The sequence below is a fragment of the Gossypium hirsutum genome, chromosome A13, assembly GCF_007990345.1.
Source record: "Gossypium hirsutum isolate 1008001.06 chromosome A13, Gossypium_hirsutum_v2.1, whole genome shotgun sequence".
Taxonomy (NCBI): Eukaryota; Viridiplantae; Streptophyta; class Magnoliopsida; order Malvales; family Malvaceae; genus Gossypium; species Gossypium hirsutum.
The window spans coordinates 110948809-110976800 of NC_053436.1; the positions used below are offsets into that span (position 1 = coordinate 110948809).

General features: G+C 37.7%; 2 protein-coding genes, 2 long non-coding RNA genes and 1 pseudogene across 5 annotated transcripts; 3 read left to right on the top strand and 2 right to left on the bottom strand.

Moving 5' to 3' along the window:
* Positions 1-371: 371 nt before the first annotated feature.
* On the top strand, positions 372-2851 carry LOC107942450 (serine/threonine-protein kinase PCRK1). 2 transcript variants are annotated; one of them, XM_041085947.1, is made up of 4 exons: positions 372-963; positions 1517-1786; positions 1899-2021; positions 2120-2851. In XM_041085947.1, exons 1-4 carry the CDS (start codon positions 541-543, stop codon positions 2684-2686), a joined length of 1383 nt encoding a protein of 460 aa, XP_040941881.1. In that variant the 5' UTR covers positions 372-540; the 3' UTR covers positions 2687-2851. The 2 variants fall into 2 exon arrangements, with proteins under 2 accessions (XP_040941881.1, XP_040941882.1); XM_041085948.1 differs by having other exon boundaries at positions 404-963; positions 1510-1786.
* Positions 2852-3464: 613 nt separating this feature from the next.
* On the bottom strand, positions 3465-6736 carry LOC107942451 (probable serine/threonine-protein kinase PBL10). The gene is made up of 7 exons (XM_041085949.1): positions 6424-6736; positions 6084-6163; positions 5180-5487; positions 4916-5051; positions 4691-4833; positions 4479-4602; positions 3465-4169 (listed from the first exon to the last, which is right to left on the bottom strand). The coding sequence occupies exons 2-7, from the start codon at positions 6133-6135 to the stop codon at positions 3724-3726; spliced, it is 1209 nt and encodes a 402-aa protein (XP_040941883.1). The 5' UTR covers positions 6136-6163; positions 6424-6736; the 3' UTR covers positions 3465-3723.
* Positions 6737-8397: 1661 nt separating this feature from the next.
* Positions 8398-27942, top strand: LOC107942442 (thylakoid lumenal 17.4 kDa protein, chloroplastic-like; annotated as a pseudogene).
* LOC107942445 (uncharacterized) lies at positions 9199-9609 on the bottom strand. Its single transcript, XR_001695839.1, has 2 exons — positions 9471-9609; positions 9199-9397 (listed from the first exon to the last, which is right to left on the bottom strand). It is a non-coding gene; the product is annotated as an uncharacterized lncRNA (long non-coding RNA).
* On the top strand, positions 10416-13499 carry LOC121212687 (uncharacterized). Its single transcript, XR_005907928.1, has 2 exons — positions 10416-12149; positions 12439-13499. It is a non-coding gene; the product is annotated as an uncharacterized lncRNA (long non-coding RNA).
* Positions 27943-27992: the final 50 nt, after the last annotated feature.

A 27992-nucleotide genomic window follows, 5' to 3' on the forward strand; every position in this document is an offset into this window, starting at 1 on the left:
TAAATTGTCTCAATTCAACCTGATTTATCTAATTTTAATTAAACCAATTATTAATAATTCATAAAAAATAAAGATAAAAACAAATATATTGATAAATAGAAAAAAATCGATTCATTACTTTCGCTTAATACTGTTTTATTTTACCGAAAGAAAAGAAGAAAAAAATCAATTCAATTAATTTTTAGCTATATTCTGAATGATTTACTTAAAAACTAGTTTAATTTTTTTATTTAGAGTGACGTACCGTTTAATTTTCGATCCAATTAATCCGACAAATAAATTTAATTCCAATAATGGTTTTATCGATATTGTATTAGTAAATATATTAGAATCATTAAAAACGAAAAAAAAGCATTAAATTATAAATATTTAACCTAGAAAAAAATATAGTAAAAACCACAAAACAAATTATATTATGTTTTGTATTTTATTATTAACCAATCTTAGTTCGTTGATCTCTTCGCCATCTCCCATTTGACCTCAAAAAAGAGTTTCCATCCTCCTTTTGTTTTCTCCGTTTTGAAGCTCTCTGCATTTCGTATGGTTATGAAGTGTTTTCATTTCACTAACGGCGAGGGTCGTGACGAAGGAGAAGATGTCAGCGGCGGCGGAGGCGTTGTTTCGAGGATGTCGTCGAAGGTGACGTGGACTAGGTCTTTAAGCGTGGCGTCAAGCAGCGCCGACACGCGCCGTTCCGAGTTCGACTCCGAGTCGACTCGGGACTTCGCCTCGGCGGCGAGTTTCTGTGAGTTCCTGACTCAGCGCCGAGCTAACGATCTACGTGTCTTTACATTCGCGGAGCTGAAATCAGCTACTCGCGGGTTCAGCAGAGCCCTTTTGATAGGCGAAGGAGGCTTCGGCTGCGTTTATAGAGGCACCGTTGACGTTTCCGATGAAGTTAACGGCGGTCGTTATTCAAAGTTGGACGTCGCCATTAAACAGCTTAATCGTCACGGTTTCCAGGCATATTCCCTTTTTGCCCCTCATTGTTTTCCATTTTACGTTCTTTTTTTCCTATCTGTTTTAAAAGATTCCACTTTCTTTATGTCTTTAATTTAATCGCAGTTATAATTATTTGTACCTGAATCTTGCTTTTCGAACTTCATAATTTATTACAAGTTAAGGAAATGTCAAAACTATTAAAATTTGTAATAATGTTAGAAAATGTTTGTTCTTTTTATTAAATCATAAATCTATCTACATCAATCACATAAATTTCTTTCGAGATACTTCCAAAAAATTTGAAAAAAAAAATTAAATTTCATACTTTTCAATTTAATTTTTTTAATTCAAGTAAAAAGTTGTTTTCTATTTATAATTATTTGTTTATGAAGTTAATTTTGACCTAGATTACAATTTTTAAATTGAAAAAGTAAGGATTAAATTGTAAACTTATTCAAGTATAGGGATTAATGGTAAATTTTGACATTTTTAAATATTGAATGTATTAAGCATTATTGTGTTTGTTATTAACATCTTGAGGGATTTGGCATGTTTTTTATTTCCTAGTATGCAGGGGGATAAGGAATGGATAAATGAAGTGAACTTTTTAGGCGTAGTTAACCACCCGAATCTTGTGCGATTAATCGGCTACTGTGCCGAGGATGATGAGCGAGCGATTCAGAGACTTCTGGTCTACGAGCTTATGCGTAACAAAAGCTTAGAGGATCGACTTTTGGCTCGGACTCCATTGCCGTTGCCGCCATTGCCTTGGGTGACAAGGTTGAGTATCGCACAAGACGCTGCCCGGGGTTTGGCTTACCTGCATGAAGAAATGGATTTCCAGGTATATACTGTCTCGATAATGCCCATTTTTAACTCGAAATCTTGGGATTGTTCCGATCCATACGCGAATCTTGTTCCTGTCTTTGTGAGTTTATCGTGCTTTACGGTTGCAGCTAATATTTAGAGACTTCAAAACATCGAATATTCTACTAGACGACGACTTCAATGCGAAGCTTTCAGATTTCGGACTGGCTCGGCAAGGACCCCCCGAAGGATTTGGGCATGTTTCGACAGCAGTAAGTTAATCTAGAAAGTTTTAGATTTTGATGCCTTGTGTCTTAAGAAACTTAGTTCTTGCATTTGTCTTACGATGTTTCGGAAAATGTTTGTTAAGGTTGTCGGCACAGTAGGTTACACTGCCCCTGAGTACGTGCAAACCGGCAGGCTAACTGCCAAAAGCGATGTTTGGAGCTTCGGGGTTGTTCTATACGAGCTCATCACTGGAAGGCGAGTTTTAGAAAGAAACCTACCTCGAAGCGAACAAAAGCTCCTAGAATGGGTGAGACCTTACATATCAGATTCGAAGAAATTTCACCTTATTGTAGACCCTCGCCTCGAAGGACAGTATTGCCTGAAATCGGCTCGGAAACTAGCATCCCTAGCAAACAAATGTCTAATGAAAAACTCTAAATCCCGTCCCAAAATGAGTGAAGTGGTTGAGATGCTAGGCAACATCATTAGTGAGACTTCATCTCAATACGAATTGATCTCTCAACCAATCGGCGAGAACGAAGATGTAAAGGAAGAAAGCGAAGTGCAGACCGAGGTCGAGTCCACAAAGCAAGGACACAATTACTTGAAGAAGGTTTTCGAAATCAAAGAAATAATTAGTTTAAGAAACCGATCGGTCGGGAAGTTAGATTGGAGAAATTGGACGCCGGGGCTAGTGAGAACTTGGTAACGATGACCTTTCCGTGTCCAACTCCCCAGCCGCAAAAGATACATGTACTTCGAACGAGTAGTTCTTCGAACGTTCGGAGGATAACTTATGTATCTTCCTACTCTTCTTTTGTTGAAACTTTGTTGTAAAGATCGTTTATTTTCAAAGAAAAGCTACATTTATTTCTTCAAATGGTCCAAAACTCAAACTCGTATGGTATTATCCTTCAAAATATTATTATTAATAGGAATCATGGCTAACAAAAATTACAAAGTCATGGTATATAGTACAAGCGATAAATAAATCATTACAAATTAATGCATAAATATCATGTCTGAAAAGTAATTTAAAAAAAAGAGAAAGATAAACAGAAAATAACTGTTATACTAGAATAATTCAAAAACAATCCAGAGATACACCAACTTAATTAAATCGTTGAAAACTAAATTATGTCCTTACTATCATCAAATCAACCTGACGATGAAGCTGATCAACCAAAAATTACTAACAAAAAAACTTAAAACCCACCACATTAGTGATGTACAAAAGATTAAGTTTCAAATAGTCTTTCTCCTCATCTCGAGTTTAACAATCACAATGATCTATCATTATAAAACCCTTCGAGAATGGCTCTAAATAGATCTAACGGCACCCTTATATTACAAAGAAAAAAAAGAACTTTCGATAAATGTAGATAATACGAAAAAAAATATCATATAATAGTTATTTTAATTTTTTAAAGTTAAAATGTAAACATACTAATAGTTTAATAACTTTGAATGTAGTTTACCCATAATAATAAAATAAAATAATATTTGATTATAAAATGGAGTCCCAAGCATGGCTAGAAAAAAAAGCAAGACCTTTTCAAAAATAAATACAAAATTGCACACACACACCCATGTTTCTAGGGTTTGCACTTGCAATTGTAGAGATTTTTTTTTTTTTTTACATCCATTTTTAAACAAAACTGTACACTAACAGGTTATAAAATGGTGAATGCCTCGGGTTGCAGAGATCATCCCGGAACCGCCAGAGATGAACTTCAGTTTTCATTTTCAGTCATAAAGAGGCGAAGCCGATGGCCGAGGGTACGCCGTAGTAGTGGTACTCCTTCCACCACTAGGATATTCTGCACTTCGCCTACGTATCCGGGGTGTACTGCTAGTGTTGTTGCTCAGATTACTTCCAGATTCATTGGAATTTTGGAGTTGTTCCAATACTATTACGACTTCGTTCATTCTCGGTCGGAATTTGGGTTCAATAGAAATGCATCGTAAAGCAAGGGTAGCAACCTTGAAGGCTCCTTCCATCGAGTACTGGCCTTCGAGACGGGAATCTAACACACGGAACATTTTTCTTTTGTTGGCTAGGTAAGGTTTGGCCCAATCCACTAGACTATGCTCTCCAGAAGGTCGATTTTTATCAACTGCTCGGCGACTGGATAACATCTCTAGTAACACAACTCCGAAACTATAAACATCACTCTTGGCAGTCAAATGACCTACAGTTCGAGAAATAAGTAAATAAAAGAAATATAACAAGGACGAAGCCAAAAAATTGCTTTAGGGGGCCAGAAATGAATCATAAATTATTGGGGGGGCATGTGCAATTTTACCATTATACTAACATGTAATTTAATAAAAATTTAAAGGACTATATGGCAAATATACCATTTTGGGGGGTGGGGTGGGGGGGAAGGCCACTGCCTGACCCCTTTGTCTTCGTCCCTGCTCCGAAGGTTTATCGAAGCAGAGAAAAGAAGATTGAGCCACACTAAATCAAGCACTTCGTGAATATGTTAGTAAAGTACCTGTGGCTAAATACTCGGGAGCAGCATATCCGTAAGTCCCCATTACCCTGGTTGAAACATGGCTCTTGTCACCTGTTGGTCCGTCTTTGGCCAATCCAAAATCTGAAAGCTTTGCATTGTAATTCTGCAATGTCGATAAAAGGTGAACTTTATGGGAAATTATCGAATGAAACCATATAAGGGGAAGTGTAAAAGAATGGAGACTCAGGTACCGAATCAAGCAAGACATTAGAAGTCTTGAAGTCTCGATATATAACTTTTATTTCAGCACTATGGAGAAAAGCAAGTCCTTTAGCAGCACCGAGAGCGACCTTCATCCGAAGATCCCAAGAAAGTGGCTGGAAATAAGAGCCTCCTGGTACAGACAACGAAATCCCGGTTAAGCCAAATTTTGTTTGATAAAACCGAGAGGGCGGAAAAGAAAGAAAGAAACTTACTCCGGAACAAATGATTCTCCAAGCTGCCACGAGGCATGAACTCGTACACCAACATACGATGTTCATCTTCCGAGCAATATCCGATCAATTTCACAAGATTTGGATGATAAAGCTGTCCGAGATAATTCACTTCAGCCTACAAGATAAAAGATAGATCACAGGTTAATCTCATCATCTTAGGCAAGCAAGTTAATTAGATCCCGAAATAATACAATCAGCAGTCAATGAACAAATATGAAACTGATTGTGTGAAAATGGACTCACCAACCACTCCTTGTGACCTTGGAACCCTTCCTGGTTAAGCCTTTTCACAGCAATAACAATGCCGGTTCCAGGTTTCGAAGCATTAAACGAATTTTCATCGATCCACCCCTTAAACACGGACCCAAAACCACCTTCCCCGAGCACACTGTCGGGCCGGAAATTCCTGGTGGCCGTTTTGAGATTAGCAAAACTGAAGCTTTTCAAATTGGTGCACTGTAAGATCTCACCCTCGCTCCGAGGCGTCAATGGCATCGAAACCGACGAGACCTTGCTGCTCGTATCACCACTAACATAGTTCGAACTCAACCCTGTAAACACAGAGTCCGGTCCAACACATTAGTTAAAGTGACATAATATTCACATTACTATATTCGAGCAATTATCTTACCGTGTCGGGCACTTATCTGTATAATTAGGGGCAAATTAAGAGGGGGCAGGCAGGGGCCTTACCCCTCAAATGGAAAACTTATCTTTTAGTCCCCTAATAAATGACAGAATTAAAAGTTACTATGTGGTAAAATCATACTTTGGCCTCTCAAAGAATAAAAAGGTTTCTATTTAGTCCTTTCAAAAGTGATGAAATCATAAGTTACTACAAGATAAAATTAAACTTTAACCTCACAAACTAAACCTTGGAATATAAGATTTTTCAAGCAAAATTAATAAAAAAGTTGGTTAAAAAAGTAAATGTCAAGGGACCTCAAAAATTCCTAAATTGCAAGCTTGAAAATTCAAACAACAATTTACCTACCACCATAGCTAAAAACCTAAAAAAGGGAACAAACAACAAGTACACTTAATTAAAAGCAAGTAATAAAAGATCAAAGCAACTTAAACATAAATACATAGATAAAATGCCATAAAAGGAAAAGTTTAAGGATTTTCCGGGAAATTTCAGAAATACCTGTGTTATTTGGGCTCTCAGCTTTGATTCTAGCACTTAAGCAAATCCCCATCAAACCCCCACTATCTCTTCAACTCTTCCTATAAGGATCATAAAAAACAACAACAACAAAATGCACAAATATGAGCCTTTTAATTTATTTAAAAAAAAACCCAGAATTCAACAAGGAAAAAGAAGCAGATCTGGGTTTTTGAATAAGCAAAAAATAAAAATCAGCCATTTCTATATAAAAAAGCATCATATATTGTCATATTTAAAAGTTTAAAAACTACTGAATACCCAATAAGCTAAACCACCCCGAAGGGAGAAAAATGATACACACACACACATATAAACAAACCTTTTTTCTAGCTGCAAACCAAACCCAACACTGAATCAAAGTAAAAAACCTTAAGAAAATTTGCAGTTTTTTTTTAGAAAATTGAAGCAAAAAAGCTTGAATTTTTTTTTCCTGAGAGAGCAGTAGTGAGTGAATATGAATAAATGATGATAGTTGCAAATTTAGAAGAGGAAAAAAAAAAAGAGGGTTTTTTTTTTTTAGGGGAAGGTGGGAAGAATTGCATTAATGGTGGGCTGGTCCCATTTTTATTTTTAAGCTTAGCTTTTTTATATACTTCTCTTTAAGAAAGAAAAGCTTTTTTTCTTTCTTTCTTTTTTTTCTCTTGGCTGTGTTTCCGTAGCTGGCTACTTGTTTAAGAACAGTGTCTGTGTCACTGTCAAGTGGTGGTTTTATGGGTTAATATACTATTTAGTACCTAAATTTGATTCAAATATTCAATCTGATACTTGCATTTTGTTTGAGTTTTCTTCAATTCTTTTTCCCTCAATTAAGCAGTTAAGTTTAGCTTTTAAGTTTGTCTTTTTTTTCAATATGATTTTTTTGTCTCAAATAAATTTCTAAATTTTACTTCAATGTTTAATTTGGTACTTAATTTTTTTCTTCCTATTGAATACCTATTTTTTTTAATTAAAACTCACGTATCAGATATTCATTGAATCACGTTATATTGTAGGGAATCTTTTATATTTGGCAGCAAAAATAATGTTTGTGTCAAATAATTTTACGGATTAATATACTATTTAGTATCCGGACGAAACCAACAAATTATTTTATAGGGGTCAATGATGATTTATAATTTATTAGAGGGAAAAGTACACGTAATTTAAAAATAATAATTAAAGGGACCATTTTTGAAGGGACAAGGACCAATGTTTACCCCTTTGCCTTCATCTATATTTGGTACCTACGATTGGATTCAATATTTAAATTGATATATATTTTTTTCAATTTGATTATTAAGTTTTTTGTTTTTCAATTAAGTACTTGATTTTAGCTTTAATGCTTAATTTGGTATTTGGATTTGTGTATCATATATTCATTAGACCGCATAATGACGTATTATTTGGATGCCAAATTAACCATTGGAACTAATTGCAAGTATCAATTTGGAGAAAAAAAATAAACAAATACCAAACAAAACTTTGAAAGTAAATTCATGTACCAAATGGTATATTATTCTTTTAATTTTTATGGTTCATCCCTTTTGTCTCTTATGGAAATAGAGAGGGAAAACACATTATTATGGTCCCCATTGAATTGAGGAAATTCCATGGAAGCCTTTATTTTTGTCGATGAATCTTTTTCCATCAATCATTTTTAACTTTTATTCCCCCCCCCCTTTTTTTTTTTTTACAAACAATGACGATATATTTCTAGCTTCATTTTCCTTAGAAACTTAAGAGATTTGAACACTTTTTTAATAGGACAAAAATTTAAAACAGATTGAGTTTTAGTTTAATTGGTATAGATATTGTTCTCAATACAAGAAGACGTAGTTTCGAGTATGTTAAAGCACATTATCCTCTTATTTATGGGTTAGGGAGGGGCTATGAATAGTTCTAAACATTATATCAAAAAAAGCAGATATGATCAGAACCTATAATGAGAATTATGTGATGGTTGAATAAAATTGAGATTAAAATCTATTTTTTGTATTAAATTAAATTTATAATCTTGAGGTGTAAATAGGTCGAAGTTAGAATTTTTTTTGGGTTGAAATTAAATTATATATTTTTATGATAGTGAAAATATAATTTTATCATTTTAATAGCCTATATATTTATAATTTTTAGATGATTCAATCTATTTTTATCATTTTAGGAGGTTAAAATATGATTTTATTATTATTAATTTAAAATTTTATAAATTATAAAAAGTCTAAATAAAAAAATTTATTTTAAAAAAGACCAGAGTTTTTGCTAGCCCCTAGATGCACCTCTATGTATAAACGTAAATGCTAAAATTTGTAATTTTATATATTTTCATTAATTTTAAGTTAGGTTTAAAAATTATTTTAAAATTCATAATTAAAAATATTTGTCATATTTAAGTAATTATCTTCTTCACTATTTCCTTTTCAATTAAGGCTTCCTTTGGTTTGGCTGTAAAAGCTAGTGAGGTGCAGTTGGGGGAGGAAATGGTACCAATCTCACTGTTATGCTGTTTGGTTCAGCAAATCAGTGCAGTGAGATTGCATCTCCACCACACTGCTCAGCTGAAAATTAACTGGAGATTTTAGCTGCAATTGAAATCAACTGAACTGTTGGTATTTTTAACCGACAAAAATACCCTGCTGCAACTAGAACCATGTCAATGGATAAGCTCTCAAAATGGAGATCAAAGAGACAAAAAAATATATATATACCTTCAAAAATGGTGACCCTTTCAACTCCACTCTCCCATAACTCTTTATGCTCTCCAGAATTATCAACAAAACGCCATGGTTGTCCTCTTCATCAACCCATGTACCTCTCAGAGTCACCTGTTCTTCTTCTGGTATGGCCCTTGCTTTTTTTTTCTTTCTTTATTTCTTAAACTGCTTCCAAATTCTTTTTCTTTTTTTCCTCTTTTTGAATGTTTGGAATATGGATTCAAGCTTGAAAGTAATTCCCATTATGTGGGTAAATCTCAATTGCCGTGATGTCTTCAGTTCAAGTCATGTTTTGGGGTTTATGTTGTTGAGTTATTGTCTGGAACTTTAATGGGGGAAGCCATGTTTAGCTTTGTGTTTTCTCTTTAATTACTACTACTGATATGTTTTCTTCCATCGAAGCAGCTAGCAAACGTGTTCCCAAATCCGAGGAAAGCTCGTCTCCACTGAGGACTGTAGCTTGTGGCCTTCTTGCTGTATGCACCGTTGCCACTGCCTCGCCTGTAATTGCTGCCAATCAGGTTGAAAACCTTCACCACTCCTCTGGGTTAAGAATTGCCAGGAACACATAAATTGTTGCACGGTAGCTGTTTGTATCTTAGCCTGAAAGAAGAAATAATGGAATTCATACGTAAATTAGCCTAGTTAATTCAATCAAACTGTCCATCCAAGTTACCTTAGGTCATTTAGTAACTGGCTTGCTCGGGTAAGGATGACTATTGGGATTGGGGAATAAATGTTCCTATATCCATCTGACGATTCAAATTAACACTGTCAAAAGGCTACTAAAAATGTCTAATTACTAAAGCATTGTCATGCAGAGGCTTCCTTCGTTGTCAACGGAGCCGAACCGATGCGAGCGTGCATTCGTTGGTAACACCATATGTCAGGCAAATGGTGTGTACAATAAGCCGCTCGATCTACGCTTCTGCGATTACACTAACGAGAAATCGAACTTGAAGGGGAAATCTGTTGCGGCTGCACTTTTGTCGGATGCTAAGTTTGATGGTGCAGACATGTCTGAAGCTGTGATGTCAAAGGCTTATGCTGTTGGAGCTAGCTTCAAAGGTAAATCTTCTTTATGTTTTGCATTTTCTACAATCATACATCTTTTCGTAACTCAGTGTTTTTGAGACAATTATAATTTTGTGCAAATTATCTATTTGATAAACTTGGCACAATTACTCGTATATATTTAGATACAGATATATGAGTATGATCCTTGTTGACACCATTTTTTTTTGATTGAAAAACGGGGTCGACTTGGGTTTTGAAAATGAAAAAGGGAGTCGCCACCAATCCTTTTTGAGGTGTGATTGGGTCACCTCGGAAAAAGGTTGTTTTTAATAAATAATTTGATTTTATTAAAACAACGGTTTTGGTCTACGAAATTTAGAAAATGGGTTCGGGAGTCGGTTACGTACGAGGAAGGATTAGCACCCTCGTAACGCCCAGAAATTGGTACCTAGTTGATCATCTAATGTCTTGATGTCGAAAATTGAGAACTTGAAAGAATTAAAAATACGATCCTTGTATTAAAATGAAAATTTTTGGAAAAAGAAATATATTTCACGTTAATCGAGAAAGAGGATCATATCCAGTAAGTTAGAATACAATATCTCAAATTCTCGATACGCGAATGAAAAATGCTTATTTAAAAGATATTTTAGCCATCTCGGATTTAAAAATGAGATCACGACCAGTAAGTTAGGACGTGATTTTTTTAATCCCGAGGTCATCTAAAATTTGAGTTTGGAAAGATTCGTACATTTAGATTTATCGAGAAAATCGAAACCCAGTAAGTTAGGGCACGATTTTCTCGAACCCAAACACGAAATGCCATTTTTTAAAAAATAAATTTTGTTATATCGAGTAAAAATAAAGCACAAAATTATAGTGAAAGCAAATTACATTATTTATGCATGGCAAAATCATAATGAACATGAAAATATAAAAACGATGCAAGCTATAGCAATCAATATGAACGATCAAACTTACAACATACAAAATAACAAAATAAAAAACGAATAAAGTTAAATCATTCATTCAAAATAATAACAAAATGAAATAAATAAATAGCAAATACAATTAAGTATAAAAGATATATATAGACATGAACTAAAATATGTGTATACATGAATTAACAAAATATATAAAGTATATTTTATATAAAATAAATAAATACGCGTATGTATAAAAAAATGTACATATATAGGTGTATAAAACTATGGAATACGAAGATAAAGAAATACATATAAAAAGTAAGTGTATATATATATTGTAAAATAAAAGAAAAAGTATATATGTACAAACTAAAGTTTAAAACTAATGAAAATATACATATGTATACAAATAAATACGTTAATTTATATACATACTAAAAATATATTGAAAATGTGTATGTATATGCGGATTTAAAAAATATAAAAAAAGGTGTATTTTGGACTATAAAGATTATATATAAATATGTATGTATTTATGAAAATGAAAATATGTATATAGATATATAGATAGGTACATAAGTTGTAAAATATATAAATATATATATGTACCAGAAGTTTAAATAAAATTAATATAAATAAATAGGTAATAATAATAGTAGTAGTAATAATAATAATAATAATAATAATAATAGGACTAATTCAAAACGGGAACGAAATCTCAGGGCTGAAATAAAAAATAAAACGGAATAAATGATCAAAATGTAATATGCGCGAAAAGGGGGGGACCAAAATCATAAATACCCCGAAGCCCCAAAACGCAGTGCAGCAGAGGATCAAAATAGAACAAAAACAGAATTCTGGGGCGAAATTGAAAAATAAGAAATAGCGAAACAGGACCAAATTGCAACGCGCTACAAAGTCGGAGGGACTACGCGCACAAATATCCCATTTAAAGAAAACACGCGGATCCTTCCCCTGGGTCGGGTCACCGCGCAGGTCAGAGCTCAATACGACGCCGTTTTGGAGCCACTGATCAGACTCCAAACGGCGTCGTTTCACATCATGTAAGGGCCAAAAAGAACCCTAATCTGGTAGCCTCCATTTCATTTTCTAATGAAAAGAGAAAAAAATAAAAAAATAAAAAAAGAAACAGGAAAAGAGAACAGAGAGCTCGAATGCTCTCCTCTCTGCGCCCCTCTCGGCCTTAAAGCTCAGGCTACCATCTCCGCCTCCATGGCCAGTGGCCGGAGCTGCGCGAGAACGGCCCCTAGGCCTCCCCCTTTTGCGGCGTCCCCGAAGGCTAAGCCTTCTCAACCGCGAGACCAAAAGGAAAAGGGATGAAACGCCCCTTTTTGCTCGACTCCGACGACGGCAAAGGCGGAGTTCCGACACCAGCCCACCGAAGCAGTAAGGTATCTTCCCCTTTCCCTTTTAGTCCCGCTTTATTTATTAAACGATTGCAGAAAAATAAACAAAAATAAAAGAAATAAAATGAATAAGAACACGAGAATAGAGTAGAAATAACTGGAGTCAACCTTTTTTGATTTGCTTTTTCTTTTTCTTGAATTCAAAATGCTGTCTCTAAAAAATGTACAGAGATATTGTTTGGCTTTTATAGCCAATTTACATTGTATTTTTTGGTTGTATTCTATTGCTTTGCACTATCTGTTGCGTGCTCTGGCTTTTTCTGCCATTTTGCAGGTGTTGATGAAGCTAGGCACGGTGGGTGGCGATGGGACAAGGCGAACGGCAGAGGGATCGGTGCGGCGCTAGGTTTGGCTAGGGTTTCATTTTTCTGAAACCCTAGTTGGATTTTTTTTTGGGGGAATTGGGCTCCGAATTTGGGCCTCGGGTTTGGGTTGTAATTGGGCTTGTGGGTTGGTGTTTGGGCTCTGTTAATTGGGCCCGGGCAATAATTGGGCTGTACAGCTGCCCCTCTTTGCTCGTTGTCGTGTAACGATAACAGAGCAAAGACTAAGAAAGACCAATTTTTGCCCAGTCTTGCCGAGGAAATAAGATTCGCCGTTGTGGCTTCGATCTTTTAAATTGCAATGTCGGGGAAGTGAGATTCGCTGTTGTAGCTTCAATCTGTTCCACTGCATTACCAGAAGTAAGATTCACTGTTGTGGCTTCGATCTTTTAAATTGCAATGTCGGAGAAGTGAGATTCGCTGTTGTAGCTTTAATCTGCTCCGCTGCATCGCCTGGAAGTAAGATTCGCCATTGTGGCTTCGATCTTTTAAATTGCAATGTCGGGGAAGTGAGATTCGCTGTTGTAGCTTCAATCTGCTCCGCTGCATCGCCTGGAAGTAAGATTTGCCATTGTGGCTTCGATCTTTTAAATTGCAATGTCGGGGAAGTGAGATTCGCTGTTGTAGCTTCAATCTGTTCCACTGCATCGCCTGGAAGTAAGATTCGCCGTTGTGGCTTCGATCTTTTAAATTGCAATGTCGGGGAAGTGAGATTCGCTGTTGTAGCTTCAATCTGTTCCACTGCATCGCCTGGAAGTAAGATTCGCCGTTGTGGCTTTGATCTTTTAAATTGCAAACTATGGTTTATTCGATCTGCTTCGCTGTCAATATAGGAAGGCAAGATCTGCTATCTTCATTGATCTGTTCTCTGGGGAACATGACCTGTATAATCCATTTGATGGACCTATTTATGTCTAGTAATTAGGATGACCAGAATGAATCAAATGGTCCTAACTAGACGTGTATGAATGACATTTGAATGAATGTCGAAATGTCATGAAAGTGATTTCTTGATGCTTAGGTTATCATCACGCAAAAGCTTATTAAGGTTTATCGCTGACGTGCTACAACGCCTTCTTGCTCGACTGGCAAATCCAAAGAAAAACTTAACCAGACTGCCCCCCACTGTAAACCTCCAGGTTCAATCCACTGGATGCAAAATTTGAACCATCTTTCTCCCGCTGTAACCCAAAGGTAGGAAGATCTGGCCTTTTCTCGATCCTCTGCTATCACAATTCAATGATACAGAATGTGAAGCTCTTTGGTCCTTTACCCCATTCCCAAGGTGTCATACCAAATGCTCATGCACAATGAAGAGTTTTCTTCTCCCAGAAGACATTTTCTTATTGCTTGGTGAACATCACTTGTTTGTTCATTGAAGCTTTGCCACCAACACGACATCTTGTCATTTTGTTCAATGTTTGGAGAACAAAATTTGAAAAGATAGTCCTAACTTGGACTTTTCCCTTTTAGACACTTTGAATTTAGTGTGCTCTAAACAACAGTCCTGTTTCAGGTTCCTTCATTATTTAGAAATTTCTAGAGTAATATGCAAAACTCCATTTGCTTGAACATTCAGTTCATTAATAGTTATTCTAAATGTTTTTCGAAAAGATTACCACAACGATCAAACAAATGTTATTGAGAACAAATCTCGAAATGAATGAGTTAATCAAGATAGCAAATTTTGCCAAGATAAAAATGAAAGAAGACAATAGACAAAATGAAATTTTACTGGGGAGCAAAGCTTGAAATGAATACATTAATCAAGACAACAAATTTTGCCAAGATTCAAAATATAAGATGACGACAGGTGCCCCAGATATCGCAGCACGAGCTTCTCTGCATAAGTTTTCTAAAGACCATTTAATATGTGTTTAGGGAATCTACAGTATTCTGTCGATACCCCAAGATGTCACCTATTCCTTCTTGTGATTCAGGTATAGTAAGACCACCACATGCCTCAGATCCTGATCAAAATTTGAGCTGTTTCGTTCACCTCACGCTTCTTCAAAATTTGAGCCGCCTTTTCAAGTTTTCAACTCAAATCCCCTTTGGTCTCAAGGCGCCCTTTACGGGTTTTCACCTTGGCCTCTCTCCTTTTTTTTTTTTGAATTCCCTTTACGGGTTTTCACTTTGGTCCTCCTCCTTCAGGTGAAGTATTTCTTGACTGAATCCGAGTTCACAGGATTTGGCAAGCTTTTACCATCCATCTCGCTCAAGATCAAAGCTCCTCCTGAAAAGGCCTTTTTTACCACATAAGGACCTTCCCAATTTGGCATCCTTTTTCCTCTAAAATCCTTTTGTAGAGGAAGAATCTTTTTCAAAACTAAGACCCCCTCGTAAAATTCTCTGGGACGAACTTTTTTGTTATAGGCTCGCGTCATTCGTTTCTGATACATCTGACCATGACGAATAGCTTTTAACCTCTTTTCTTCTACCAAGTTTAGCTGGTCATATCGAGATTGAATCCATTCAGCATCATCCAACTTTAGTTCAGCTAATACTCGGAGGGAAGGAATTTCAACTTCTATGGGTAAAACTGCTTCCATCCCATAGACTAAAGAAAACGGTGTTGCCCCAGTAGAGGTTCTAACGGAAGTGCGATATGCCAGGAGAGTAAAAGATAATTTCTCGTGCCAGTCTTTGTAGGTTTCAGTCATTTTTCCTACAATTTTCTTGATGTTTTTGTTAGCTGCTTCCACGGCACCATTCATTTTTGGACGATACGGTGACGAATTGTGGTGTCTGATCTTGAACTGACTACAAACTTCCGCTATTAAGTTGTTGTTTAAGTTTATCGCATTATCGGATATGATCCTTTCAGGCATCCCGTATCGGCATATGATCTCCTTTTTCAGAAACTTGCTAACTGCCGACTTCGTGATATTTGCATATGAAGCAGCCTCCACCCATTTAGTGAAGTAATCAATAACCACAAAGATAAAACGATACCCATTAGAAGCTTTTGGAGATATTGGCCCGATAACGTCCATTCCTCACATGGAGAAAGGTCATGGAGAAACCATAACATGAAGGGGTGAAGGTGGTGCGTGCATTTTGTTACTGTAGATTTGACACTTATGGCACCTTTTGGCATAATTAATGCAATCCCCTTCCATGGTGGACCAATAGTACCCAAATCTCATAATTTGTCTGGCCATCGTGAAGCCGTTGGCATGCATTCCACAGATACCTTTATGCACTTCTTCCAAAATTTCTTTTGCCTCGACAGCATCCACACACCTCAACAATACTTGATCTTTTCCCTTTTTATACAAAATTTCCCCATCTAGGACATAGTCAATGGCTAATCTCCTTAATGTCTTCTTATCATTTTCTGTCGCATGGTCAGGGTATTCACGACTCTTCACATATTGCAATATGTCATGGTACCAAGGGTGATCATCCTTTCCCTCTTCACTGTTAATGTTGCAACAATGAGCTGGAGCCTCGTAGATGCTGATCTGGATAGGCTTCATATCTTCTAATTTGTTCACTTTAAACATGGAGGCTAAAGTGGCCAAAGCATCTGCCATCTGGTTTTCATCTCGCGGGAGGTAACTAAAGGTGACACTATCAAATTCCTCAATCAATTCTATAGCCAATTTTCGATAGCGGACCAACTTCGGGTCTCTTGTTTCCCATTCCCCTTTGAGCTGATAAATTACTAATGCAGAGTCCCCGTATACTTCTAGCACCTTAATTTTCCGTTCTATGGCTGCCCGGATGCCCATAATGCAAGCTTCATACTCAGCCATATTATTTATGCAGTCAAAGTCCAATTTGCTAGTGAAAGGATAATAGTCTCCACTGGGAGACACGAGTACTGCCCCAATTTCGTTGCCTATAGCATTTGAAGCTCCGTCAAAACTCAACTTCCAAGAACCACCTTCTTGGAAATCTTTCTCTACAGTTGCGATATACATCAAATCTTCATTTGGGAAATCGAAGTTCAATGGCTTATAATTATCCAGAGCCCTACTTGCTAGGAATTCCGCTATTGCACTTCCTTTGACCGCTTTCTGGTTTACATAGACTATGTCAAATTCAGATAGAAGAATTTGCCATCGGGCCATTCTTCCATTCAGAGCGGTTGACTCCATTAAGTATTTCAAAGGGTCCAATTTGGAGATTAACCAGGTCGTATGGTACAACATGTACTGTCTCAGTCTCCGAGTGGTCCAGATTAGGGCACAACATAATTTCTCGATTGGCGAATATCTTGTTTCGCATTCAGTGAACTTCTTACTGAGATAGTAGATTGCTCTTTCCTTTCGTCCTGACTCATCATGTTGACCAAGCACGCATCCCATGGAATTTCCAAATACTGCCAAATACAGTATGAGTGGTTTGTCTGGGCAGGGTGGCATCAGCACTGGGGCGTTGGATAAGTAATGTTTGACTTTTTCAAAAGTTTTTTGACATTCCTCATCCCATACACCAAGATTATGTTTCTTGAGGAGGCGAAAAATGGGGTCGCATTTCTCAGTTAGCTGTGAGATGAACCGAGCAATATAGTTCAGCCTTCCTAGAAAACCTTGAACCTCCTTTTGAGTAGGCGGCGGGGGTAATTCTTGTATTGCTCTTACTTTGTCAGGATCAATCTCAATTCCTTTCTCACTGACCACGAACCCAAGCAATTTTCCTGATCTGACCCCAAATGTGCATTTTGCTGGATTTAGCTTTAGCTGAAATTTTCTCAACCTCATAAATAATTTCTTAAGGACCTGCACGTGTTCCTCTTCTGTTTTAGATTTTGCAATCATGTCATCAACATAGACCTCTAACTCATTATGCATCATATCATGGAACAATGTTACCATGGCCCTCTGATACGTTGCCCCTGCGTTTTTCACCCCAAATGGCATCACCTTATAACAAAAGGTTCCCCATAGGGTTATGAATGTAGTTTTCTTCATATCCTCAGGATGCATCTTAATTTGGTTATATCCAGAGAAACCATCCACGAAAGAAAACAGCGAATGTCCTACTGTGTTGTCCACCAAGGCATCAATGTGCGGCAAGGGAAAGTTATCTTTGGGGCTGGCCTTATTTAAATTTCTATAATCTACACACATTCGGACCTTCCCATCTTTTTTAGGGACAGGAACGATATTGGCTACCCACTCGGAGTATTTGACCACCTGCAGGAATCCAGCGTCGAATTATTTTTGTACCTCCTCTTTTATTTTTAACACAACATCAGGCCTCATCCTTCGGAGCTTTTGCCGAACTGGTTTGTAATCTTCCTTTATAGGAAGTCGGTGAACTACGATGTCAGTACTTAACCCCGGTATATCTTGGTATGACCATGCGAAGACATCTTTGAACTCTCGAAGCAATTTAACGAGGTCTCGTTTCACTTCATCAGCTATGCACGTGCCAATCTTTACCATCTTTCCCTCCTCCAGGATCACTGTCTCTATCGTCTCCTCGTGAGGAAGAACCTGTTTCTCTTCCTGCTCTACCATCCTCAATAAGTCCGGAGGTAGGTTGTAATCCGTGTTATCTTCAAAATCTTGAGATTCCTCTAAACACATATCTCGTTCAAAAGGATTTTCTAAGTCCATAGTAGAGTCACTCATATCATTGATATCTTGGGACCTGTTATAGGTATCAAAGAATGTACAGGGAATGTATGAATTTAAGGATTCTTATTTAGTATGACCATGAATAAAAGAATGATTCAGAATAAAAGCATTCGGGATGACTATTCGTATGAAAGAATGGAAAGAGTTTTAAAAGAATATATATACTCAAAATGCGAAGATATATTTCATTGAAATCACAATGTCCACATGTAAGCCTATTTTAGTTCACAAAAGTTTTTATTTTCTCCAGGCTTAGAACAACTAATATGTTTTGAATATTACTCTGGAAAAGCTCTAAAAACTTCGGGCATTTCTTCTGCAGTCCAATTGTTTAAAACACTCCCAGGTTCAACGGGATAGATGCCTGATGTACTTCCCTCTTCAGATTCTTCTTCAAATATGGCATTGATGCTTAAGTTTCCTAACATTTCCTCTGCGGTCTTCTTTCTTGGAGTCCTCAGTCCAGAATACATGGTTCCTCCTGATATGAATGTCCTGGATATGTGGGGGAAAGCCATAGGTTCCCAATCAACTTCTTTTCCGTTCAAACGCGCTTTCCTCCTGTCTTGTCTTTTCTCTAACTCTTTCTTTCTCTGCTTGGCATTTGGTTTAAATCCTAAACCAAAACGGTCCTGATTGTCTTTCACCACTGGTGCCTCAATCTTTCCTTGAAGGCATCTTCCCAGTCCTCTTCCAGGCACAGCTCCTTTCCCAACTGTCATTTGTAGTCCCATCCTTGTGGCTCTAGATATGCTGGGCATTGGGATTTTCTTTCCTTCAGTGACAAAAGTTGCATTTACGAACTCTAAGGATCGAAAAGAACATTCGACCGCATCGTCATCTACTCCAAAATATGATGCGTCGCTGGTTACCGATGCAATGATGTCTTCCTCAGCGTCAATCGTAATTAACCGGCCTTCTGTCACTAATTTCAACTTCTGGTGTAATGATGAAGGCACCGCCCCTGCTGAATGAATCCATGGTCTCCCCAGTAAGCAATTATACGAAGGCTTGATATCCATCACTAAGAAATCCACTTCGTACGTATTTGGGCCAATCAAGAGAGGTATTTCTATTCTTCCCATCACCTTTCTTTCGGTACCATCAAATGCTCTCACTATGTTCTGGCATGATTTCATGTGAGAGCTGTCCACCGGTAACCTATTTAAGGTGGATAGGGGTAAAACATTCAAGGCTGATCCATTATCAATTAGCACTCTTGACAACATATGTTTCCCGCAGTAAGTAGAAACATGTAAGGCTTTGGCAGTTCCTCTTCCCCCGGGCGGTATTTCATCATCATTAAAGAAGATGAAATTGTCGGCACTGATATTATTAACCAAACGGTCCAACTTATTCACTGAGATATCATCAGCGACGTAAGTTTCATTTAGCACCTTAATCAGCGCGTTACGATGTATCTCTGAACTTAGAAGCAATTCAAGCATCGAGATACGAGCCGGTTGCTTATGTAATTGCTCTACCACGCTGTACTCGCTATGTTTTAAAAATTTTAAAAATTCATTAGCCTCATTTTCAGTTACCGGCTGATTGATGCGCGGCTCGATTTTGTCTGTCTTTACTTTTCCCAATTCAACCGCTAAGGCTTTTCCTTTTCCAGACTTCACTCTTGCGTTTGCCGGATCATAGCGTTTTCCATTTCGTGTATAGAATCCTTCATCCTCTCCTGAAGCATTTATCAAGCTCTCCTCTCCTGGGATTGTTACATTGCAGTTGTAATTCCAAGGAACCTTTTTGCTATCCTTGTAGGGAAAGGATACAGGTTTTTGGATTACGACCTTTGGTGCTATTTGTATTCCAGATTCTCTGCTCATTGGTTTTGCAATAATCACCACCGGGTAATTAGCCTTTTGGGATTTCCCCGTGAATCCTTCTTCTGCAGCATAAACCTCTCCTCCTTCTAATCCCTTAATCTCTTCATAAAACTTCAACTCTTTGCTATCCATTAAGTTTTGCATCATGGTTTTGAACTCGGTGCAATCTTGGATGTCATGGCTTTCTTCTGCATGGAACTCGCAAAATTTCCTTGTTCCTTCAGGCCTTTCTATTGAAACTTGCTTGATGAGACCTCTTTTCATCATTTGTTTCCAAACCCATTCAAGGGGGTCTTTATCTCTGCTATGTTGGCTTTGACTCTCCTTCCTCCATATTCAATTATCGCATTCACCCCTTTATTATCATGGTTGGGCAACGGATTCTCTGCTACATTCGGTCCTGATGAGTCACCTATCTTTACGATCCCCAAATTGATAAGTCTTTCAACTAACTTCTTGAATGCAGTGCAGTTTTCAATTGAGTGCCCCTTGGTCCCTGCGTGATACTCGCATTGAACGCTTGCGTCATACCACTTAGGGTATGAAGGTTGCATAGGTTTGAGGTAAAAAGGAGATATCACACGTGCATCGAATAAGTTCTGGTACAATTCCCTATACGTCACTGGAATGGGTGTGAATTGAAGTTTCTCTACCTTTGGCCTTGGATTGGATTCCTGTGTCGAAAAAATTTACTGATTAGCGGTTACTGCTCTGGCTTGCCCCACCGTGATTGATTTAGAATGGTCCCTGTTAAACGTGCTTGTATTGTTTATCTCATGTTCCTTTTTCCTTGGAGCCGATCTTTTAGTACTTTCTCCTGCTTCTATCTTGCCACATCTTATGGCGTTCTCTATCATTTCTCCAGACATCACTATGTCTGGAAAGCTTTTAGTGGCACTGCCCAACATGTGATTGAGAAATGGAGCTTTCAAGGTATTGATAAAAAGCATGGTTATCTCCTTCTCTAAAAGTGGTGGTTGAACTTGTGCTGCTACCTCCCTCCATCTCCGAGCATACTGGCGAAAGTTCTCATTAGTTTTCTTTTCCATGTTTTGCAATACAATTCGATCGGGTGCTATATCCATCACATGTCTATACTGCTTTATAAAGGCCTGCGCCAAATCTTTCCAGGAGTGGATTTCGGTTCGACTCAATTGATTGTACCATCTAGCTGCTGACCCGATCAAACTGTCCTGAAAACAGTGAACCAACAGTTGCTCATTGTTGATGTACCCGGTCATCCTTCGGCAAAACATAGTGATATGAGCCTGGGGACAACTTGTCCCGTCATTTTTTTCAAACTCCGGTATCTTAAATTTGGGAGGAAGGACCAAATTTGGTACCAAGCTTAGATCTTTAGCATCCATCCCATGATAATTCTCGCTACTTTCCATGGCTTTGAATTTCTCTTCGAGCCATTTACATCTTTCCTCCAATCGACTCGGTAGTTCTTCCTTTGTTTTCTCTTTTCCCATCATTTCGTCAAAATCGGGTACTATGGGATTAGTAGGGGCTTCTCCGAGATGAGAACCTATTCCAGTTTGGAAATTTACTGGTATTGAGGCACCAATTTGAAATTGCTGAGGCCTGATAGTAACAGATGATCTGCGTGGTTGCACCTCAGCTTGGGTTTGCGCATGAGGAGGAGTGAAACCTGGGGGATAGAGAGGGCTATCATTATTTTCTTCTTCTGTATTAACCACGGGGTCTTTTCCTTTGTCGCTTCCCCCTTTGAACAATTGCGTTAATTCAGCTATCATGCTTTTTTGAGACTCTATCATTTCGTTCTTCATATCTTGTTGAATCTTCTCTAACCGCTCTTGCATTTGTTCTTGTATCTCCCTTTGGAGCTGTTCGAGTCTTTCGAGTCTTTGATCCATGGCTTTTGTTTTGCGACGGGTACCGTAGTGATAAACGATTGGCAAATTTTTGTTAGTTTCCAGGGTAGTTCTATCATAATTTTAAATTAATTAGGCTCCCTTTTTAAAACTTAATGCATATGATGATATGTAAATGCATGAATGCAAAAAAGAGGCACTGATTCTAATTCAACTTCATTAGAGAGCTTTACTAGAGAAGAAATTTCTTTACATAAAATAGATTACATATACGGCTTTGCCCTTATGCCCAAAGCCTTAACCTTTTTAAGGAGCCAAGCTAATTCTCGGCCCCGGTCCGATTCCACCTCAAACTTTAAACTTAATAGATCAGCTTGAACCGCTAAGGTTTGCAGGTGATCAGCTACCTCGCGTACTTGAACCACTGCCTCACCCATAACATAATCTCTGTCTCTAATCTGATCTTGAGACCGCTGGAATCGCCCTTGCCACTGCTTACTACTTCTTTCCAGAAGCTCTATTCGGAATTCGCTGCTTTGCAATGCGTCCTCGAGCTCTCTTACTTGTCCCTTTAATTCTTCAATTTTTTCCAAGCTTGCCTTTAATTCAATCACAGAATTACGACTACGGTATTGGTGAAGTAGCCTTTCCAGTTCAGTTATTCGGGCATTCAACTTCGTCTTCTCATTTTGGCAGACTAGCAGACTTTCTCCCAAAGTAACTTCTCGAGTTTGAGCATCCTGAAATTTCTTTTCCCACTGATTAGCTTTCGTTCTTTCCTCCTGAATTTCTTGCCGCCATTGTTCTGACGTTTTACCCAAGCCAGCAGTTCTTATCGACCTGCGCAACTTCTTGTAATCAGTCTTCAGGCTGTCTAAACCTTCTTCTGCCTTGTTCTTCCCTTTCCTTAATTTGTCGGCCTCAAATCTTTGAATGTCCAAATCTAGTCCTAACTGTATTTTCTCTTCCTCTAACTTCTCTACTTTCTTTCCTATCTCCAAACTCCTCTTTTCAAATTCTTGCTTGATAATCTCTATCTCAGAGGGCAGTACCTGTAGGTGTTCCTCTAAAGATCGAGCAGTTTCTGGATTAGACGCCGGGATATTATCGTTGACCCTTTGATCACGCCACTGGCTATACTCGGGGGTCATCGTCGGACCCACGGCTAAAATTCTCATTCGGCGAGTTTGGTTCCAGGCATTAGACACCTCTCGAACCTTTTTCTTGTAATTGTCCTCCCTATAAGAAAAATCAGAATAGGCCGACCCCAGCATTGCTGGTACGAATTGTCGTGATCTATACTGTCTGGATACGAGTAGGGGAGCATATCCGATAGCTCCCCATATCCCGAGCAGAGGAACCCAGTCGAAATCTCCACACCGGTACAATATCTCATCAGGAATTAACCAATGAGCCCTCCATTCAATATCTTCATCCTGGAGATTCTGGAGTATCTCCCTCCATCTTTCTTCTGAAAGATCATCCCGTCTTGGTGTGGCCACCAATTCCTCTAGAGGGGAGTAACCGTTAGAGAACACTCGATAAGAGACCTTTTCCATTTTCCAGAAATGACTATGAAACCATGCCAATAAAAGTTGTGCGCATCCAATAAACCTTCCCTCACCTGTTTTCCGACATGCACTCAGGGATCTAAAAGTTTCCGCCAGTATTGCCGGAACCGGTGTAACCCCTTTACTAAGCCGATCAAACAAATCAGATACAGCCTCGTCGATGTGCCCTAAAGCCTTGGGGAAGACCACTAGCCCGTAGATACCTAAAGCGAAGACATCGACCCTTTTCTTTACGTCAGGATGTACAAGCACCAAATCTCGTAAGCTTTTCCAAGGGACACATTTACTGTCGCCCTTCTGTTGGATTCGGGCAGCGACCCACTGCTCGCTCATCCCGGTAATGTTCATTAATTTCCTTAACAATGAAGGGACACAAGCAGCTCTAGAATAAACCCTGTCGACTTGAAACTTTGGGCACCGAAGCAAGGTCGTATACTCCTCCACAGTAGGCGTCAAATCGACTTTCCCAAAAGTGAAACAACTGTAGGCAGGATTCCAAAATTGAGCAAGGGCTCGGAATAAATACTTGTCCACTTTGACACTGAGCAGATAAGGTAGGTCACCGTAGTTACAATAGAACAACTGCTTGGTCCCGACATCCCACTGATCCCAGACTTCTTTCATTTCTCGAAGGTCATTCTGGATTACACTGATACGGGTGAAATCCCATAATTCTGACACGTGCCCCTCGGTAAGACTATCGCCTTTCTCCCGTTGTGTCGTTTCAGCCCAAACTCGCACAGCCGCATTATCTTCTACTTTATCAAGAAATCCCTTTTCCATGATAAGCTTTCGTTTTAGACACTGAACATGAATCGACACCTCTTTTAGAATGAAAATGCTATACAATCAAATAAAGCAAATATAATATTATGCAGAACAAGATTTAACGTAAATGACGATAAATATAACATCCATTTAGGTAAGCACTGAGGTTTGGCGTAGCTCTACCTAGGTCGGTTCTTATGGGTCATTACATGTGGTTTGGTTCTAAGCAGGGTACCTGAACCAGCAGATTCCTCAATCCTCACCCATTATAGGCTCATATGGACCGAGTTCAGTTCAGGGGAATACATTTCCCTATGGCCATGCGGAGATGAAAATCTCACGAAGACATAGGTACGGATGTATCCCGGAAGCGATTCACTATCCCATGCGGAGGTGAAAACCTCACGAAGGCGTAGCTTCTCACTCCCACTTAAGAGGTGTGACCAACGGTCATGCAATGCAATGTGCAGAGGTATATAAAAACTTAAAATACCAAACATGATAAAAACTATAACTCAAAATAAAATGCAATGAGAGGATCGGATATTTAACTCAAATTTTCAACTTTTGACAAAAGGACAAGAGATAATCAACTCGTGGCTTGACTCTCAATTTTTTTGAGTCCCCAGTGGAGTCGCCAAGCTGTTGACACCATTTTTTTTATTGAAAAACGGGGTCGACTTGGGTTTTGAAAATGAAAAAGGGAGTCGCCACCAATCCTTTTTGAGGTGTGATTGGGTCACCTCGGAAAAAGGTTGTTTTTAATAAATAATTTGATTTTATTAAAACAACGGTTTTGGTCTACGAAATTTAGAAAATGGGTTCGGGAGTCGGTTACGTACGAGGAAGGATTAGCACCCTCGTAACGCCCAGAAATTGGTACCTTGTTGATTATCTAATGTCTTAATGTCGAAAATTGAGAACTTGAAAGAATTAAAAATACGATCCTTGTATTAAAATGAAATTTTTTGGAAAAAGAAATATATTTCACGTTAATCGAGAAAGAGGATCATATCCAGTAAGTTAGAATACAATATCTCAAATTCTCGATACGCGAATGAAAAATGCTTATTTAAAAGATATTTTAGCCATCTCGGATTTAAAAATGAGATCATGACCAGTAAGTTAGGACGTGATTTTTTTAATCCCGAGGTCATCTAAAATTTGAGTTTGGAAAGATTCGTACATTTAGATTTATCGAGAAAATCGAAACCCAGTAAGTTAGGGCACGATTTTCTCGAACCCAAACACGAAATGCCATTTTTGAAAAAATAAATTTTGTTATATCGAGTAAAAATAAAGCACAAAATTATAGTGAAAGCAAATTACATTATTTATGCATGGCAAAATCATAATGAACATGAAAATATAAAAACGATGCAAGCTATAGCAATCAATATGAACGATCAAACTTACAACATACAAAATAACAAAATAAAAAAACGAATAAAGTTAAATCATTCATTCAAAATAATAACTAAATGAAATAAATAAATAGCAAATACAATTAAGTATAAAAAGATATATATAGACATGAACTAAAATATGTGTATACATGAATTAACAAAATATATAAAGTATATTTTATATAAAATAAATAAATACGCGTATGTATAAAAAAATGTACATATATAGGTGTATAAAACTATGGAATACGAAGATAAAGAAATACATATAAAAAGTAAGTGTATATATATATTGTAAAATAAAAGAAAAAGTATATATGTACAAACTAAAGTTTAAAACTAATGAAAATATACATATGTATACAAATAAATACGTTAATTTATATACATACTAAAAATATATTGAAAATGTGTATGTATATGCGGATTTAAAAAAATATAAAAAAAGGTGTATTTTGGACTATAAAGATTATATATAAATATGTATGTATTTATGAAAATGAAAATATGTATATAGATATATAGATAGGTACATAAGTTGTAAAATATATAAATATATATATGTACCAGAAGTTTAAATAAAATTAATATAAATAAATAGGTAATAATAATAATAGTAGTAGTAATAATAATAATAATAATAATAATAATAATAATAATAATAGGACTAATTCAAAACGGGAACAAAATCTTAGGGCTGAAATAAAAAATAAAACGGAATAAAGGATCAAAATGTAATATGCGCGAAAAGGGGGGGGACCAAAATCATAAATACCCCGAAGCCCCAAAACGCAGTGCAGCGGAGGATCAAAATAGAACAAAAACAGAATTCTGGGGCGAAATTGAAAAATAGGAAATAGCGAAACAGGACCAAATTGCAACGCGCTACAAAGTCGGAGGGACTACGCGCACAAATATCCCATTTAAAGAAAACACGCGGATCCTTCCCCTGGGTCGGGTCACCGCGCGGGTCAGAGCTCAATACGACGCCGTTTTGGAGCCACTGATCAGACTCCAAACGGCGTCGTTTCACATCATGTAAGGGCCAAAAAGAACCCTAATCTGGTAGCCTCCATTTCATTTTCTAATGAAAAGAGAAAAAAATAAAAAAAAAATAAAAAAAGAAACAGGAAAAGAGAACAGAGAGCTCGAATGCTCTCCTCTCTGCGCCCCTCTCGGCCTTAAAGCTCAGGCCACCATCTCCGCCTCCATGGTCAGTGGCCGGAGCTGCGCGAGAACGGCCCCTAGGCCTCCCCCTTTTGCGGCGTCCCCGAAGGCTAAGCCTTCTCAACCGCGAGACCAAAAGGAAAAGGGATGAAACGCCCCTTTTTGCTCGACTCCGACGACGGCAAAGGCGGAGTTCCGACACCAGCCCACCGAAGCAGTAAGGTATCTTCCCCTTTCCCTTTTAGTCCCGCTTTATTTATTAAACGATTGCAGAAAAATAAACAAAAATAAAAGAAATAAAATGAATAAGAACACGAGAATAGAGTAGAAATAACTGGAGTCAACCTTTTTTTATTTGCTTTTTCTTTTTCTTGAATTCAAAATGCTGTCTCTAAAAAATGTACAGAGATATTGTTTGGCTTTTATAGCCAATTTACATTGTATTTTTTGGTTGGATTCTATTGCTTTGCACTATCTGTTGCGTGCTCCGGCTTTTTCTGCCATTTTGCAGGTGTTGATGAAGCTAGGCACGGTGGGTGGCGATGGGACAAGGCGAACGGCAGAGGGATGGGTGCGGCGCTAGGTTTGGCTAGGGTTTCATTTTTCTGAAACCCTAGTTGGATTTTTTTTGGGGGAATTGGCTCCGAATTTGGGCCTCGGGTTTGGGTTGTAATTGGGCTTGTGGGTTGGTGTTTGGGCTCTGTTAATTGGGCCCGGGCAATAATTGGGCTGTACAATCCTCAAAATACATGAAAACATTTAGAAAAAATTAAGCATACACGTACCGAGTACATGTGTGTATTCAACACACATCCAAGTTGAGTATTGGAAATCATGGTGAATAAGTTTAGCATAAAATGGGAAATGATCCAAAATATAATGAACACAGGTACAGACTTCTCGAATGCGGTTTTGGATTGAGTTAATTTCGGAAAAGCGAATCTGCAAGGAGCTATATTCAAGAACACAGTGTTATCTGGTTCAACATTCGACAATGCGCAGCTTGAAGATGCAGTTTTCGAAGATACCATCATCGGTTACATTGATCTTCAGAAGCTTTTTACCAACACAAGCATCCGTGCTGAAGGAAGAGTTGAGTTGGGTTGCCGATGACTGATTTATATACACATATATATTCTATGTTCTTACTTTCTTTTTCTTTTTTAATTTTCATGTTGAGATTAAAAATGGTACTGGAAAACAGTTATTTCTGGTTTTGCTGCGTCTTTTATCTGCTTTGGGCCGCAAATGAAACAGATCAAAAATTTGTGGAAAAGAATTTGGGTCAATCGGCGCTCAGGCTGATGTCTGATTTGAAAGTTTGCT

Coding starts and splice junctions, on each gene's coding strand:
- LOC107942450 (XM_041085947.1), top strand. CDS start 541: ATGGTTATGAAGTGTTTTCATTTCACTAACGGCGAGGGTCGTGACGAA. Junction 1,787..1,898: donor ATGAAGAAATGGATTTCCAG/GTATATACTGTC, acceptor TTACGGTTGCAG/CTAATATTTAGAGACTTCAA. Junction 2,022..2,119: donor TTGGGCATGTTTCGACAGCA/GTAAGTTAATCT, acceptor ATGTTTGTTAAG/GTTGTCGGCACAGTAGGTTA.
- LOC107942451 (XM_041085949.1), bottom strand. CDS start 6,135: ATGGGGATTTGCTTAAGTGCTAGAATCAAAGCTGAGAGCCCAAATAAC. Junction 4,603..4,690: donor CTAATGTCTTGCTTGATTCG/GTACCTGAGTCT, acceptor TCGACATTGCAG/AATTACAATGCAAAGCTTTC. Junction 4,170..4,478: donor TCCCGAGTATTTAGCCACAG/GTACTTTACTAA, acceptor CTCGAACTGTAG/GTCATTTGACTGCCAAGAGT.